Below are 17439 nucleotides of genomic sequence, written 5' to 3' on the forward strand. Positions count from 1 at the left end.
AGACTATGGCCATGCCCATGGGGACCGACATCTGGCCTCCATCACGTCGTGGTCTTACCTGCACTGGGTGGATCCTCCTTTTGATGCTTCCCACACCTTCCACTGTGGTAACGGCTGCCCCATGGAGAGAGCAGACAGGCACCAGGCATGCAGTTGCTGGGTAGTGGCTATGATGGGCTTATGTAAAGAGAACACACTGAAATCATGAGAAATGGGTGATAAAACTGGGTGTGTTAGTTCAGTCCAGGAGGATGACAGGGCTCTATTTCCCCAACCATGGAGAAGATGCCTTGTACAACCATGGCTGTCTGGACATACCTAAAAGAGAACTTGCTCGTGACAGTTGGAGGAAGCAGAAGAGAGACACTTTCATGTTGGGTTCCTAAGTGACCTTGCTTCACCGTAGTCATATATATATATATATATATATATATATATATATATATATATATATATATATAGTTTTTCTCATTTTAGGGAAAGTAAGGAAGTATTTCTCTTTGGATAATAAATGCCCCCTGAAGGTCTCAACCCTACACAAAGAACTACAGGTAACTAAGGAATTCCAAGGGTGGGAGAAACAGTCTTCCCTAGGTATGTGCACACCGATCTGCTTTCCAACACCATATGGTCAGCCCTGAAAATACACATACCAGTAACATTACACAGATGGAAAAGGTTATATTTAGGATGTCATAGGCGTATATTTATCCTTCCTGCCTTTATTCCTTTTTGGTTTAGTATGTGGCCCCAACCAGATGTGTGCCATGCCAGATACCCACTTCTTGCCTCTATAAATGCTTGCCTAAAACTGGACTCGGGGCCACCTCCCATTCTCCTGCATCAGAGGCTGTGGTGTGGTTCAAGCTCTAACTTGAAAAAAGAGACCCTAGTGCGATTCCATCGGATTTGGCTCCTTGGTGGCCTTTTGGGGGGTTCATGAACTTTTCATGGCACAACAGAGGCAGGGTGAGCATGTTAGAGACTCGGAGACAGGAGGGGGTGAGGCATAGTTACAGGAAAAAGTGGAGTCTTCCCAGGGAAGGCTCCTCGTTCTTCCCAGAGGTGCCCAGAGCAGAGCCAGGTCAGGGCAAAGGATACTAGATCTTCTTGGACTCGGGATTGTATCTGGAGATCATCACAGTGCAGGCTCCACAGCCTCCTCCTCCACAGCTGTACTTAGTGCCTGTCAGATGGACTGGAAGGGAGAGAGTCAAGGAAAACCGACTCACGCCGCTTTGGTTGTTACATCCCTGGGAGCTGATAACAAACAGCGTGCTTTATTGATCATAGCTTCCTGGTGGAAAGATTGGTTCAAGTTGCTACTTACATCTGAACTCATTGACGAGGAGGGACCATTCGAGAGCCACACCAGATTTTTGAGAGTTGCGTCCTAGAGCATTTCTGAACGTAAGAGTTTCCAGTTCAGTTAGGAAGATGATGAAATGGTGGTTGGGGAGCCAGTGCCGTGGTAGGTAGACAGCGCGCCTCCCGAAGCCGCGGGTTCTATCCTCAGCATCCAGATCATCCAGATTGATCATCATTGAACAATCGAAGAGAACTAGCAGGCGGCGGGCACTGTGATTTTTTTACTTATCATTATTAGGATTTGGGAGGCTGAGGCAGGAGGATTACTGGGAGTTTGAGGATGACCTGGGTAACAGGGGAATCTAGGGTAGCCTGGACTGCAGAGAGAGGCTGTTTCACAAGAACAAAACCAAGGAAGGTGACAGTGTGACATTCCCAGTGGGTACCAGGCAGTGTCTGCAGTCGAAGCAGGGATTTCTACAGGGAACCACGTGTGTAAGACAGGCAGACGACACGAGCATCCTGTCAGCAGCTCAGGGTGTGCACCCAGATGCAGTGTGGAGAAGCTCGTGGGCCTCTATAGAACTCAGAACTGTGGGCAATGAAAAACAAACCCTTGGGTTGTTACTTCTATGAATGCCGTAGAAGGCAGTTTGTGTAAAATTTGGAAAAATCTTCCCAGTATGCTTAAATTTCCAGTACAGCAATGTATCACTTTCTGATGGAATTAGAAAGCGTCAGGGGGTACAGCACAGCAGAGGGTCATTTGCCTGCAGCCTCGGGTTCAGGCTCTTGAGCCAGTGCTGCCAAGATCACTATGTAAGGAGCTTCATATTTTCTCAAAGAGAGAACAAAGGATGCACGCAAATCCTCTTCTTTAGGTGCACTCAGGGCTCTGCCAGAGTTGGCTCAGGACCTTTTCTGAGTGCAGTTTAAAAGGATCTCATGGGTGGAGTCCATAATTGGCTTGGGTGGAGGCTAAGAATAACTTTCTTCCTGTAAGTTGCTAACCTTGATGAGACGCTGCAGTCAGGATACTTTCTAGTCTTTGGAATAATTAGCTGAGGAGTTCCTTGCAGCCTTCCCCAGAAGGCTTTGCACACTCTGTTCTTAAGTTCTGGGTTATAAGAGCTCAGGGCTTACTCTACAGGTCCTCTGAGGCAGAGAACTGAAGGTCATTCGGGTCAGACCTTACTTAAAGTGCTCCACTGGGCAGGGCACAAACGATGCCATTTGTTTCTGTTTTAGGAGTCTGGAAAATTTCAAGTCAAGAAGCCCAAATGCTATCTGGCTCAAAGAGCTGTCACTGCCACCAAGATGGACAGTCCTGCAATACACTCAGAAGTTACCTTGGATTAGTGGGCAGACAGCACACACAGGGAACATGCCACTAGAGCCAGGCAGACAGCACACACAGGGAACATGCCACCAGAGCCAGAGCTGGTCCTTCAAGGTTCTCATTGCTTGTCTGTTCTTCATTTTCTGTCACACCTCTCCATTCTCACCTTCAGCTCTTTGCATACGCCAACAAAAACCTTGTTTATTTCTCCCAAACCATGACTCCCGGCCCCCTGCTGCTGACTGGAGTACCCATGGCTCCAACACTTTAGATTTTTTTCTGAGAAGTTATACTCAATCCTCGTCTCATCCGATCCCTCTCCCTCCTCATGTCCACATCCATCCTTTCCTGTGCTCCACAACGCAGCTGTCGTCACTTCCTCTGTGCACCTGGTGTGGCAGTCACCTTCACCAGGATGGGGCTAGAGGCAGTGTCCGTCCAGCTTCTGAATACTTGGTGCTTGATAAAATATGCTATTTGAATAAATATAAACTGTGTTTTCTATTTGTTTGTTTGTTTGCTCTTAAGATAGGGTTTTCTGTGGTCCAGGCTGGCCTCAAGACAGTTAAATATCCCTTCCTTCCTGTCGCCACTCATTAGAACCACCTGTGGAGGACTCGCACCCTACTCTAGAACTCTTGACTCTAATCAGAATTTGGGCCTGGAATTCCAGGGAGCCTCATGTATATTATTTATATTAGTCACCAACAGCAACCAACAGAGAGGGTGTCGGGAACTCGGGGGTAGGTGTTTTCTCCTGTTGGTTCTGGCCGTGGTGACCTGGGAATCCGCCTTTTCAGCTTTCTCTTGACATTCCTTCATTTTAGGAAGTCTAGGGATGGCATGGCAGGGTGTGTGTGGGTTTCAGAGCTGATTTTAAAGGGAAGGCAGCGATGGGGACCAACGGTGAGATCTTTGCAAGTGGAAGGGACTGTCAGGCCGACAGTCCTCGTCTCCTCACCGAGAGGAGGCATAAAATGATAATGTAGGAAGTCAGGCTGTGAGGCTTAAGTAGTGGGAGTCTGCTGTGGAAAGTTAGACACCAGCGACAGGCTATTTCTAGAACACTTTTGTCAAGGTAAGACTCAGGGAGTGACGAAGTGTTATGTTGGAAGTGTTAATTGGGATGTAGAGAGAGAGCGGGAGACAGGTTAGTATTATCTTGTTCACTGCTGGATTTCTAGTGCCTGTCAACAGAGCTCAGCGTGTATGTGCCTACCTGAGGCCAACCTTGGTGTCATGCCTCTGGTACAGTCAACGGTATTTTTTTAAATAGTTTTTCCTCTGATCTCTCACAGGTCTAGAATTAGACAAGCAGGCTAAGTTGGCTAGTCAGTGAGTACTGGGATCTGATGTCTCTGCCTCCCCAGTGTTCCACACCTGGCTTTTCTGTTGCAGGTCCTGGGGCTGAACTCATGCCTTTGCCCTTGCAAGACACATATATTATTGACTGCACTGTCTCCTTAGCCCCAGTGAGCACCTATTTTTAACTTAAAAATTATAGCCTAATGGGAAGTTACAGAATAGGACAGACAAACCTTTATGGTCATTACTCAACTCTTCTCAATAGATGGCATCCAGATCTCTCTCTCTCTCTCTCTCTCTCTCTCTCTCTCTCTCTCTCTCTCTCTCTCTCTCTCATTGGCGATGTGTTGGTAACCAGAGCACAGAACTTACATGCAGGTCTATGCTTGAGTGCAGTTCTATGCAAGCTCGCATGGAGATTGTGTAATTACCACACGAGCATCAGTTAGTGCTAATCTCACACCGTCACACTCAAACACAGGTTTGCCTAGAGCGTCTGAATAATCCCCGGGGAGAATACAGGCTCAGAAGCCATGAAGCTGTTTCTAGAGTAAGCACTCCCAGTCTGGTGGGGGTTTGTTTGTTTGTATGTTTTGCTCAGGTTAAAACACAATAGATAAAACAGGAATCCACACATCCATGTTCTGAACTCCAACTAGACTCCACAATGGAAGACAGAGACCTTACCTAGAGAGATCATTCTTATAAAAAAGGATTTATTTTTGTTACTTTTGTGCATATGTGTGAATGTGCGCTCTCACTGTCTTCCCTCCCTCCCCATTTCCCTCCCTTCTTTCCTCCCCCTGTCTGTCTGTGGTGCGTGCCTGCCGAGGTCTCCCTGGTGCTGGAGGTGTGAATCGCCAGCCGGCCACGGGCTGTCTGATGTGGGTGTTGCGCACTGAACTCAGTCCCTCTGTAAGGTCAGTAAGTGCTCTCCACCACCAAGCCACACCCCCAACCCTTCTGACAATTCTTAGCAGTTTACATCGATTACAGTTAAAGGATACGAACTTTCCTTACGTAGGACAGGAGATCCATTTCAGGGACAGGGTTCTTCTCTATGACCTATATTGTGAAACAAGGGGATGGGTTGCAGGAAGAGGTTACCATTGGTTATAGCAATCCAACCCTCTGTTTGGAGGACATGTTTATAATGTGGGTAACTTTACAGAAATCTCTTAGTCTCTTAGTGACTCTTGGAACCAAAGGCCTGAAGAAACACTGAAGTTTTATTTCAATGTCTGGATTTTCTATCGTCTATGATAAGCATTTAGCTGGGTGGGAAGAGGTGCACAGAAAAGACTTGGATAACTCATCGTCACAGAAAGTTGTAGAAGTAAGTAGCCAGAGAAGAAGCTCCCAGGGCCGGGGCTTGCTTCTCAGCTCTATGGGTATGTGAGGGAAAGCCAGAGAGCCCTCACCATGGCTCCACCCTCACCTGAGCGCCAGTGTTCCTGGACTTGGCACAGAGGAAAGATAGCTTCCCTCAGGCCCTGGAGGAACCCAGCTAGCATCTTTGCTGGAACAACCAGGCAAAACCAAGTTAGAATGCAGCTGACCTGGAAGCGGAGTAGCAGGGACCCCAGCCAGAGAGGGCACTGTCCTCCATGCTGCTCTGTACTGAGAATACAGGACCTTGAGCAAGGCAAACAAGGAACTGGTTTCTTCACCCCATGTCTCACATATCCAGATCTCCTAAAGTCCTCAGAAGATTTACCAATGTAGAGATCAGCCCAACACCCAAACTCCAGAGTCTGTCTGTGTCTCTGTTGTGTGTGTGTGTGTGTGTGTGTGTGTGTGTGTGTGTGTACTCGTGCATGTGTGTATGTGACCTAAGAGAAGAGGTTCTAGAGAGGCAGAGACAGACTATGATGGGTTCCAAAAGGAAGGTGAGATTTGACTTGTAGAGATTAAAACTTGCCAACTACAAATCCGATGGTGAGCAGCCAGCATTCCCAGACTGTGAAAAAGATCTCAGGGACAGTGTGAAAAACAAATTCTCTCTTCTTACTAAGCACATAAAGGGGGAGCAAGGTCATTACTAATCACCAACTCGTACAGCACAGAGACAACATCAGGAGAGTAGCAAAGATTAGGGCGTCAGACCGTAGTAAGTCAGATATTTTTACAGAGAAAAGCACTTGGCATCCGACCAGCTGTGGGGAAAGCAGTCTGTGCTGCATTTTGGAAAACCACCAGGCAGGACCTATGGAACAGCCCTGCTGTGAGCTCATAACCTCTCACCAGCTCTGGCGAGGAGACAGATGGAAGGACGTTCATGCTGAGTTTTTTTTTTTTGTTTATTTGTTTGTTTTTGTTTTGTTTTGTTTTGTTTTTGAAGGGAGAACTTGGGGGAATTGAGAGGTGCCCATGTCCCCATCTCTAGGATAAGCCCATGAAAGACAAGCAGACCCTGGAAAGCCAGGCATTGATGAGGCAGTTTTTCACAGAGGAGCACCCCAAGACCAGTGCGGAGTCACAGAATAAAACAAACAAAAGGGGTTTGCACCTCATCCCACTGGTCTCAAGGTCTGAATCCAGATGTGCAGGCACACAAGCACATCTGCCTCAAGGAGATACCTGCATCTCTAGGTGGGTGCATGGAAAGCAAGTGGGAAAGATATGGGTTTGAGGAGTCACAGAGAAGACAAAGAGCCCACACACAGGAAACAGAAGCAGCACCTTGGGGAGTCTGTGGGGGGATGGGCCCTAATGGGCACAGTGCCTCAGCCAAACTGAGCCCCTGGGTCTAAACAGAAGAAACAGTAGTGACATCACCCCATCTTCAGGCTTGTGTCGATTGTCCCCCTGTTTGACACTTTTAATTTGTCCTAGAAATAAGTAAGATAAAATGGGCTAACAGCACCTGTATGTCAAAGACTGGAGAGTGGTGTTCGGGAGCCTGTATGTTAGCGTTTTAACATTAAAAATTTAAACACCGTTAAAGAATAAATCAGCAAAGGCCATTTCCCCACACAGAGTAGTCCTCAGCTTGGAAATCTTTAGATGGACACTTAGCGATTGCTCTTCTGATGTCCTACGCTCTTTCAGGTACTCCAGATTGCTGCACCTGGCTTTCTGTCCTTCCTTCCTTCCTTCCTTCCTTCCTTCCTTCCTTCCTTCCTTCCTTCCTTCCTTCCTTCCTTCCTCCCTTTCTTCCTTCCTTCCTTCCTTCTTTCCTCTGTCCCTGTTACCCATTCTGTATTTACGTGTTCACAGGGTTCTCAGAAATGACCTTCCTTGACTATTTGACTGGAAAAATTGCTATGAAAATTTGCCTTTATTAAAGCTTTGTTTTTTTCCTATTAAAAACATAGCAATATAGCATCACCAAGGCATGGAACTACTACAAATTATTAAAACAGTACTTACTTTTACTTTTACTTTTTTTTTTTTTTTTTTTGCTAAGTGCCACACACGAGAAACTATGAATTCTGACTGCAAAGCACTTTGAACTCCCCATGCACTCGTTTGGCTCCTGAAGAAAAAGGTTGAGAACATCTTCTGGCCCAGTCCTCTGTAGAGAGTGCCTGTCTACCGCTCATCCTGCCCGGAGAGGCTTCTGCCTCCGGGTGATGGGTTAGGCTGAGGAAATTGCTATCAACCGAGAGTCATTTGTGGTGGTTTCCTCAGTGTCCTGTGTCTCTCATTGGAGAACTGAGGTGGGCTTATTTCCAACAAACACGGAACGTCTGTCAGCCGCTCACCCCTGCAGCATGCTGCTGCCCTGTCGGAACTCACATGCCACCACACGGCCAACAACACGTTCTGTTTCTTACTGTTTCCAAGGAGAGAATGAAAAGCAAGCAGACATTCCACGTTTTCATAGTTGGTGCCCAAAACGGAGATAAGGATCCGTGTTTAAGTTTGTGCCTCTGCTAAAAACTTGGAGCTGCACCTCAGGGACAAACAATAAACCTGACGTTTACCCTCTGAGAATGAAAAGCCACATTAGTCACGACAGACACTTACCTTTTTCCCATTCACAAAAAAAATCAGCTCGTCAGAACTGGAAGGCATGGTGTCAATGAAAAGCTAGAAGCACAAGTTTGAAACAAATGCCCTACTGACAAGTGTATCTGCTCTTCTATCTCGGATACAAGAGCAGCAACTTGGGCACCTACAGTCCTTGGGCAGCCAAAGCAGGTGGCACAGCCCAACACGGGTGACTTATAGTCAGCCCCGCCTGCCTGGCCCACAAAGGCTTGGCCGCAGAACTGTCTTCTCTCTGGCATGAGTGAGTCAAGAATTCACGTGGCTTTTTGAAGTTCTTCTAAAACTGGTTTCTTCATGTTGGGTTTGGGCTCAGGGGCTAATGAATATATGAAAAGCAGGTTTCAAGTAGATGATTTTTTTTTCTTTTCTTTTTTTTCGGAGCTGGGGACCGAACCCAGGGCCTTGTGCTTGCTAGGCAAGCGCTTTACCACTGAGCTAAATCCCCAACCCCTCAAGTAAATGATTACAATTATTCCATAAAAACCAACCAGCCTATGACTCAGTACCCGGCTGTCCACACTAGCGAGACTGAGTCCGTCTCCTGTTTTTCTCGTGTTTAACTGCAAAGGGAGATTCTCTCATGAATGTGCTGAGAGACCGCAAATGCATGTTTAATTTTTTATTAATTCATTTTATGCGTGTGGGTGTTTTGTATGAGTGTCTGTGTTCCACGGGTGTGGCTGGCGTTCACAGAGGCCAGAGAGGGCACTGGATCCCCTGGAGCTGGAGTTGCAGACGGTTGTGAGCTGCCATGTGGGTGTCGGGAATCAAACCTGGGTCCTCTGCAAGAGCAACTGGTGTTCTTAACTGCCGAGCCATTGCTCCAGCCTCCTCAGCTGTGTCTTTAAAGTTTGATTACAACAACCGGCCTGCATGCTCTCTGTTCTTAATCTTTTCCCTACTTACTTGACTTCACCTCCCCAAATTTGAGGATTTAAGAAATCAAATTGTTTTTACGATTCTCATGCTCAGCAATACCCAAGATATGAATTTACTTGAAACCACTAATATTCCCTCAGGTTTGCTGTGGGCTGGCGGCTGTTCTCAAGGACTGGGAGTTCTGGAGCTCAGGAGAGCATCATCATCACCATCCACAATCATCTGCATCATCACCATCCACCATCACCACCACCGTTACCCTCACTACCACTACATCCACCGCCACCACCATTTACTTTATAAATAGGAACAATGAGACATCAAGATTTTAAGCGACTTGCCCAAAGAGCAGGGTTGCCTTGGAGCCTGCAGCTATAACTTTTCCTGAGATGAGGTAGAATCCTGGTGGGGAGTGAGGCTGAGGAACAGTTGTGCCAATTTCTGAGGGCCTTGGAGCCACCAGGAGAGGTGTCCTGAGGCTCCTACTAGGGAGGGAAGTCATTGAATCTGAGCAGGGGGATGGGCTGCTATTGAGTATGGCTGGAGCAGATGTCCCACTGGGTACAATGTTGGCTTATGAGAGAGGGGAGAGCCCAGCAGCCGGCTAGTGAGACTTCTAAGTCCTATCTGCACAGGTAGAGTGTGATATGCTAACACACACACACACACACACACACACACACACACACACACACACACACACGCACACACACGCACACACACTGCAAACAGGGCTGTGATAGCTGTTGGATACTCAAGGCTGCATGGTTTTCCTTTTGTCTCGAGCAGGTGTTGCAAGTCTGGAGTCAGAGTCCCCCTTCCGTTGAGCTCGTTCCGACCTCACCATCTCTACACCTCTGTCTGCTGCCTCGGTGGTTCCTAGAATCTTCTGCTCAATGCTCCTTGCCTGTCCAGAGATTTGAAACGTAAGAAGTGGTGTAACCTCAGGAGATGGACAGTAGTGTGGTAGATGGGGTATGGCAACGCAGTTTAGTAGTTTAGGTTTAGTTTTGAGGTGCTGAGGGCTCGAGTATGTCTTATCGGAGCAGTCACAAAGGAGACGTCTACCAAGAGGATGTACGAGAAAAGAAAGTATAGTGGCCTCCAAAGAAGGTGTGAACTTGGCATGTTAAAGCCAAAGAGCACAGGGTACCTGAGGAGAGCAGGGGCGAGGCAGAGATGCAGGGCTGAGGCAGAGATGCAGGGGCGAGGCAGAGAAAGGGGTGAGGCAGAGATGCAGGGGCGAGGCAGAGATGCAGGGGTAAGGCTGAGGCAGAGATGCAGAGGTGAGACAAAGGTTCGGGACTATGTGGGAAGGAAAGCCCCAGAGATTTTTCCATGTAGGATACAACATAGTGTGATTTGAATTCAGCCATTCTTGGGCTGGGGGTAGGGCTCAGTTCGTAGGCTGCTTGCCTGGTATGCATAGAGTTTGGTCCCCAGCACTCTGTAAATGAAATGTGGTGACACTCATGACTAGGGCATGAAATGGTAAACAAAGATAAGGGCGGAGAGAAGAGCGCAGCTTTTGTATGAAATCTGGGGACACATCCAACTGGATCAGTTGACAGATTAGATAAGAACGGATAAAGGGTAGACAAGAGGACTCAGGCATGAACAACTGAGTCAGGCAGCATCAGTGGCTGAGCTGGGAAGTCGGGAGTGGGGGTGAGAGACAGCACTGGGGTTTAGAGAAAGGAATCAAAACCCTTTCTTGGATCTAGACAGTTTAAGTTGGCTTTCTGAGTTCCAAGAGTGTATGTCAGTGGAATACAGGGATCTAGAGGACTCCAGAGGCTCTGGACCAGAGATGCTGATTTAATTGGTCAACTTATCAACAGTATTAGCACAAACTCCTTGGGGATGGTAATGCTCTGGGAAAAAGTCCCATTTGCACTGTGGCAAGAGAACACTGTAGACAGCTAGGCAGGCTCTTGCCTGCCCTGTGAGGTCAGGAGGGTATGCTACCCCTCCGGCTTCCAGAGGAGGGCCCAGGCCAAATAAGCCTTGATAAAGTCAGGCTCTCTGGACAGGGTAGGTAATGTTTGTTCTGCTGGTTTTCCCTCTAGATGTGTGGAACTGGGGCTCTGCATGGGGCAGAACAGGTGGGGAATGTAAAAGTGTGTGTGTGGGGGGGTGAGGTAAGAGGGAGGGACTAGGAAGAGAGGAGAGGAGAAGAGAGGAGAGAAAACTGTGGTTGGGATGTAAAGTAAATAAATAAATCAATTAAAACCATGTCAGAACAATGCATCCCTCTAGCTTTTATCTGTTGAGCTTTCTAAAACCAGAGGCTCTGAACTTGGAGACTCCCAGTCAGCGACTGGATTGGCTCAGATTTGTCCCGGGTGGAGCATGAGAAGACACGGCATACGACCTTGCTGAGACATAAGCTAGGCGTCAGAGCGGTGTTCCTCTGAGGGTCAGCAGTGCATACATTCAGGACACTGGCTGCTCTGGAAGGCTGTGCAGCGCAGCACCCTGCCCCAGCCCCAGGCTCTTGGTTTAAGGTCGGAACAACAATGGTGCTCAGCTCATTCCTAGCATGAAAAACTGCTTACAGCCTGAACTCAGAGATTCTTGAGGTCCTCTACTGTCAGTGTAGTTGAGTCTTGTTTTCTGTCCTGGTGGGGAAAGTCACCCTCACTGTGATTGATGAGAGTTTGGTAGTCTGGAGACCTCAGCCTAGGCCCGCCCACCGAGTCTGAAATCAGCACCTGTCCAAACATTTAACATTTGTCCCTATGTGACAGTGTGGGCGGAGACATGGCCACGACACAGCCTTCTTGAGACAACTGTCTGAGGTATTGCTTTCCTTAAACAATGCTCCCAACCCTTTCGTATATACCTCACGATATGTAATAGATTTGGGGGTTTCCCAGTTCTAGTTCATCTGTAAGAATGGGACCTTCAGTTCTGCAACTGACTGGTTGGAGAATTCTCTGCCATCCTCCTGACAGGCATCACCTACCTGTGGAGCAGAGAGTGGTCCTCCACATGGAGAGCTGGACAGAATGGCCCCCTCTCCTCCACTCTAGGGTAAGATCCAGTCACTCCTGGGTGTGTGTGGCCCTCACAGCAGGGTTGATGTCCTTAGCCTTTCACTAGCTCACCTATGGTTGTGCCTCTGCCAGCTCCAAACACCTCCTGGCATAGCAAAGGTTGTTTCTTACTGTACCCTGTAACAAATGATTCTCTGGATCACTCTCCCTTCTCCCTCCTCCTTTCTCTCTCTCTCTCTCTCTCTCTCTCTCTCTCTCTCTCTCTCTCTCTCTCTCTCTCACTCATTGGGTTTAGCTAGAGTTAGTTACAGCAGCATGAATGAGGGGCTATGTTACAGCAGCATAGGCAATTACCAGCGGCTACAATATTGAAGAAAATCTTCAGCCCTCTTCAGAAACCATTAACTGTCTAAAGATCCTCAGGGAAGGAGGGACCAGGGCCCTGAGAACTCCTCTACCTCCATGATGGAATGTTGATGGCCCGATCTTTTATGAATATTGTGAGATCACCTGGGAGTGCTTCTGAGTGAAAAGCCAAGCCTGCACTTTCTCCAGCTCTCCTATCCTGCCCAACATCTTTTCTGTGGCATTTTAAACCTTGGAGGGTGTGAAGGCAACTCGTGTAGGGCTGAGAATTCAACAGTGACTTCTCTTCAGCTCTGGACCAGTTATGAATCTCTGCGGTAGAAATAGGCTCTTCTTTTAAGGTCTTAGCATTTGCAGTTGTGACAGGGCAGACTAAGGGGCTGGGCACGTCCTCAGCCACTCTCCTGTTGTCATGACAGGATCCATGACAGGGAAGTCACTGATCCTCTGGATTGCTGACTAAGACTCCCTTTGTGGGAGCAATCTGGGGCACTCGTGGAGAGAACCTCAAGAAAACCGGAGAGAGCAAAAATAAGATGGATTGGTGAGACTTTGAGAATGGGCAGCTGCAGGGATAGGACTTAGGAGGAAGCAGGTGGGGTTAAGAGTTTTACCATGAACAATACTGTGATGGGTTGTATCTGCTTGGCCCGGGGAGTGGTACTATTAGGAGGTGTGGCCTTGTTGGAGTAGGTGTGTCACTATGGGCTGAGACCCTCATCCTAGCTGCCTGGAGCCAGGTTTTCCCAGTAGCCTTTAGATGAAGATGTAAAACTGTCAGTTCTGCCTGCACCATGCCTGCCTAGATGCTGCCCTGCTCCCATCCTGATTATGATGAACTGAACCTCTGACATGTAAGTCAGCCCCAATTAAATGTTGTCCTTTATGAGACTAGCCTTGGTCATGGTGTCTGTTCACAGCAGTAAAACCCTAACTAAGACAGAAGTTGGTACTGGAACTGGGGTATTGCTGTGATAGGCCTGATCATGCTTTTGTTCAGAAAAATGTGGATTTGAGGACTTGGGATTTGGAAAGCCATGGAATGTTTTAAGTGGGGCTTAATGAGCCGTCCTAGTAGGAATATGAAAGACTTTGTTGCTGTGAGTGACTCGAACTGTGCAGACCTGGTCCAAGAGGTTTCAGAGGGAAGACTTTCAGTATGTATGTAGTGTAGAGACTGTTTTTGTGGTAGTTTGGTGTAGAATGTGGCTTCTTTTTGCCCTTGTTTCAGGAGTCTGACTGAGGCTAAGATAAAGAGATTTATATTAAAAAAAAGCCCAGCAGAGACTTTGTTCTCTGGTTAAGTCTCATGAGGAGCATTTTGGACAAGTGTAGCAAGCATAGACTGGAAAAAATATAAAATATATGGTTCAACTATTAAAAGTGAAATAGAACTGAATCCTATGTTCTAGAAGATTAAGTGACTTTGGGGCAAGATCCTACCCAGCTAAATTTAGATCCAGGCATGGTGGTGCACATCTTTAATCCCAAGAGACAGGCATGCAGATCTTTGAGCTCAAGGTCAAATTACAGAGCAAGATCTAGGACAGCCAAACTTAGGCAGTGAAGGAGCTGGAAAACAGAAAGCTAGTGATAACGTCATAGAACAGGGGGTCTGTTCCAGCTCCTGCAAGCAGCAGAGCTTCCCAGCTTTGGCCATGTGACTCTGACTTTAGAGTGAAAAATAGAAGGGACAAAATAGTCGATGCTGGTTAACTGGAGCTAAGAAATTAGTGATGATTAAGAAGAGACCATCATTACTGAGGTGAAATCTTCTGGGCAGTGTTTTCTGAAAGCACAAAGAAACTGTGTTCCAGGAGAGCCAAGGTTGTACCTCATGCTGCAGCTGTACTTGGTAATGTGTAAGAGTCACCCAGGTGGTACTGGTTGTGGAGCATGAAGGGGTCTTGAAGAATAGTTGAGGCTTTGCGCCATGTGAGGCCATGGAAGGACATTGGTGAAGGTGCATCCTCAGTTGTAATTGATGGCCCAGGACTGATGGGGTCATGCAAAGGATTTAAGGCTTGTCGCCATGAAGAGAGCCTATGAGAGGCTATTGTTGAAGCCTAGTTGCATTAGGAAGCCCCAGTGTATTGGAGATGCCAATACCATGGGCTGATCACCAAGAACAGCAGTAGCAGCAGCAGTTCAGTGGATCAACCTGAGCTTAGAGTGCTACAGAGGACAGAGTTGGAGAAAAGACACCAGCCCTTTGGAGGAGCCCAGAAGATCATGTGTGGATCCCAGACATTGAAACAAGAAGCTGTAACATTGAAGTTACCTTGGAGCCTCCAAGATTTTTGAGATGCCAGAGCCAAAGGATATCTCCTGAGGAAAGCTGCTAACAGGGAGTAGAACCAGTCCAGGAAAGGAAGTTTGTTGCAGTCAACAAAGATGAAAATGGAGTTGGAGATCTGAAGACCACTTTGACATCAGAAATGGAGATGCAGAGTTTGGAGTTTGCCCAGCTGGTTTCCTGCCTTTTTTTTTTTTAAATAATGATTTATTTATTTATTATGAGTACACTATCACTGTCTTCAGACACACCAGAAGAGAGCATCTGATCACATTACAGATGGTTGTGAGCCACCATGTGGTTGCTGGGAATTGAACTCAGAGCCTCTGGAAGAGCAGTCAGTGCTCTTAACTGCTGAGCCATCTCTTCAGCCTTGGTTTCCTGTCTTGATTTGGGGATTACAGTGAAGTGAGTGAATAGATCTCAGAAGAGACTTTGAATTTTGGACTTTTAACATAGATAAGACTGCTATAGACTATGGGGACTTTAGAAATTGGACTAAATGTATTTTTTATTATGTTATGGTTAGATATGACCCTCATAGAGTCATGTGTTTGAATAAGCCTATGGGGCCAAGGAGTGGAATGTGATGGTTTGTATATGCTTGGCCCAGGGAGTGGTGCTATTAGGAAGTGTGCCCTTGGAGTAGGTGTGTCACTGTGGGCATGGGCTTAATACCCTCACCCTCGCTGCATAGAAGTCAGTCTTCCACTAGCAGCCTTCAGATGAAGATGTAGAACTCTCAGCTTCTCCTGTACCATGCCTGACTGGATGTTGCCATACTCCCACCTTGATGATAATGGACTGAACCTCTTAACCTGTAAGCCAGCCTCAATTAAATGTTGTCCTTTATAAGACTTACCTTGGTCATCCTGTCTGTTCACCATGTAAAACCCTATGACAAATACCTTAGATCTTAGTGAGCATTCTTCAAGGGATGCAGAGATTGGAAAACATGGTGACATCATTTTTGGATTTCCAGACTATTTTCTGAAATAATTCTATAACCAAACTGGAATGGACAAGAATCTGTAGGTTCATGAATCTGAATTGAGGCTAGGATACTTCCTAAGGTGCTTGTGTGTTTTTCATGAGAGGATTTCACCAGCAGTTGAGTCCTACTCTCTTCTCTCCACGCCCCCCACCCTGCTCTGTTCCTCTTATCCTTCTACAGCACTGAATGCTCACTTTTAGGGTCCATGAGAGTGTTTTCTGGTCTTTTAAAGTTGGCAGGAAACTAGGACATAGACTTTCTTGGACTTACTTTGTTACCAGTTGAGCCACAGATAGAATTTTTAGGGTGTTTTTTCCTTTGTGGATGGTTGGGGATTAGGCGTCTAAAAAACAAAAATGCTGAGAGTCCAAGAAGATCCCAGCACACCCCTTCATCTTCTGCCATTTTCTCTTCTAATCAGGCCAAATCCTGCTCCTCACTCAACTGCAGAACCATTCATAATTAGAACAGGCTTAATTCAGTGGTGAAATTTTTGCAGCCTTGCTTATCCGCAGACTTACGCCCAAATCCTCAGCTTTGTGTGAGATTGAATTGCCACACTAATTTGTAATCTACCCAATGCATTTCCCAACAGTCCTGACTTCAAGAGCTCCTCTCCCACCCCTGTTCCACTAATTGCTTAGTATTTTTGGGATCACACGTCCAGGTTATTTTGTGAGGTTTGGCTTCTTTATTCTTCCCATAAATGTTACCTTCTCAAAGGCTATCTCTTTGACCGCAAGATCTGAAGGTCTCCTGCCATTGTCCTCATTGAGTGGTCATTTTTTCCTTCTTAGCTTACAGTGACATTTGAATGAGTTCTTAGGCAAGGTCTACATCTATATGATTCACACACATCTCCAGTGATCAAAACAATACCTCACTTATGACTGTAGGAATATCCCACTTGTGATTTTATAAATTGATATCTTTAGAATGAATGGCTGAGTCTGTAGTATAATGAGATCTTGAGTAAAGATTTTAATGTGTTTGCTGTTCCTTTTTCTTCCTTACTGAAGCCTTTTCTGTATAGTCAGTGTTGACCCATGTCTCTGCTGTGAGGATGTTTTCTTCAGGGCAATCTATCACTGGCCTTAGCTTTTGCTTATTCTTTCTGACTGAGGCATCTCGACACATGAGATTCTCATCCATTGTTTTCTACTGAAGTCTTGATTTCCGATTTGTTTTGTGCATTTCTGGATAACTGCTTTACTTCTTAACCACAGATCTGTGTGATACTTGGCTGAGTTAACCCAAATACCCTGTATCTATACTCTGTGCAGGTCTGTAGCAGTAAGGACGCCTACATCATCAATAAGAAGTTGTTCTCACCATATGCATGCACACCAGGCACTGTCTAGGCACCAACTCATTTAATTCTCAAAAAAAAATTGATGAGGTAGGTACTAATACTGTCTTCATCTACAGATCAGGTAAATGAAAGCTCAGAAAGTTTAAGTAACTTTAGTAATGGAGGCAGGAATAAAACCTTAGCAACCTGACTACAGTGTCTTGACTGGTAGTCATTCTGTATCAGGGCCTCCTTGGACTTCATGAGTACTTTGATATTTCTGGGAAGCTTTATTTTCCAATATCTGCATGAAGGAAACATCTGGCAAGTGGATCAGCCCCATCTTCTCCTCTTCTCACCTCAGTGTAATATTGTAAGTTGGTAGATGGCAGGTACATTGGATTTTCTTCTGGTTAGGCAGTGGTTGCTACCATGGTCACTCAGTCCAGTCATTCCCAAGCAGGAACAGACGGTTGCTGCTCAGGAAGGCGGGGCCTGGCATACACAGGTGGGCTGTATTAAGGTGTTTAGAGGTTGCTGACTCTTCATGTTTCTCACATAACACCATAGTGGCCATTACGGGAACTCAGTGCGATTGAATTAAGTTGTTCAGTCGGGGCACCTGGTGCTTCTCCCATGTTGAAATCTATTCCTCCAGGTTAAGGA

The 17439-nt window shown here is 46.5% G+C and overlaps 1 protein-coding gene across 1 annotated transcript in view; it reads right to left on the bottom strand.

Moving 5' to 3' along the window:
• LOC116898188 (aldehyde oxidase 4) overlaps window positions 1-7972 on the bottom strand; it is a 64665-nt gene extending 56693 nt beyond the window's left edge. Inside the window, exons 1-4 of the mRNA XM_032899552.1 lie at window positions 7925-7972; window positions 4960-5017; window positions 1102-1198; window positions 59-167 (exon numbers count right to left, since the gene is read on the bottom strand). Of these exons, the coding sequence (XP_032755443.1) occupies window positions 59-167; window positions 1102-1198; window positions 4960-5017; window positions 7925-7972 (312 nt within the window). The remainder of the gene's footprint in view (window positions 1-58; window positions 168-1101; window positions 1199-4959; window positions 5018-7924) is intronic.
• Between the last annotated feature and the right edge of the window lie 9467 nt (window positions 7973-17439).

This window comes from Rattus rattus, chromosome 4 (genome assembly GCF_011064425.1).
Source record: "Rattus rattus isolate New Zealand chromosome 4, Rrattus_CSIRO_v1, whole genome shotgun sequence".
In the NCBI taxonomy this organism is placed as follows: domain Eukaryota; kingdom Metazoa; phylum Chordata; class Mammalia; order Rodentia; family Muridae; genus Rattus; species Rattus rattus.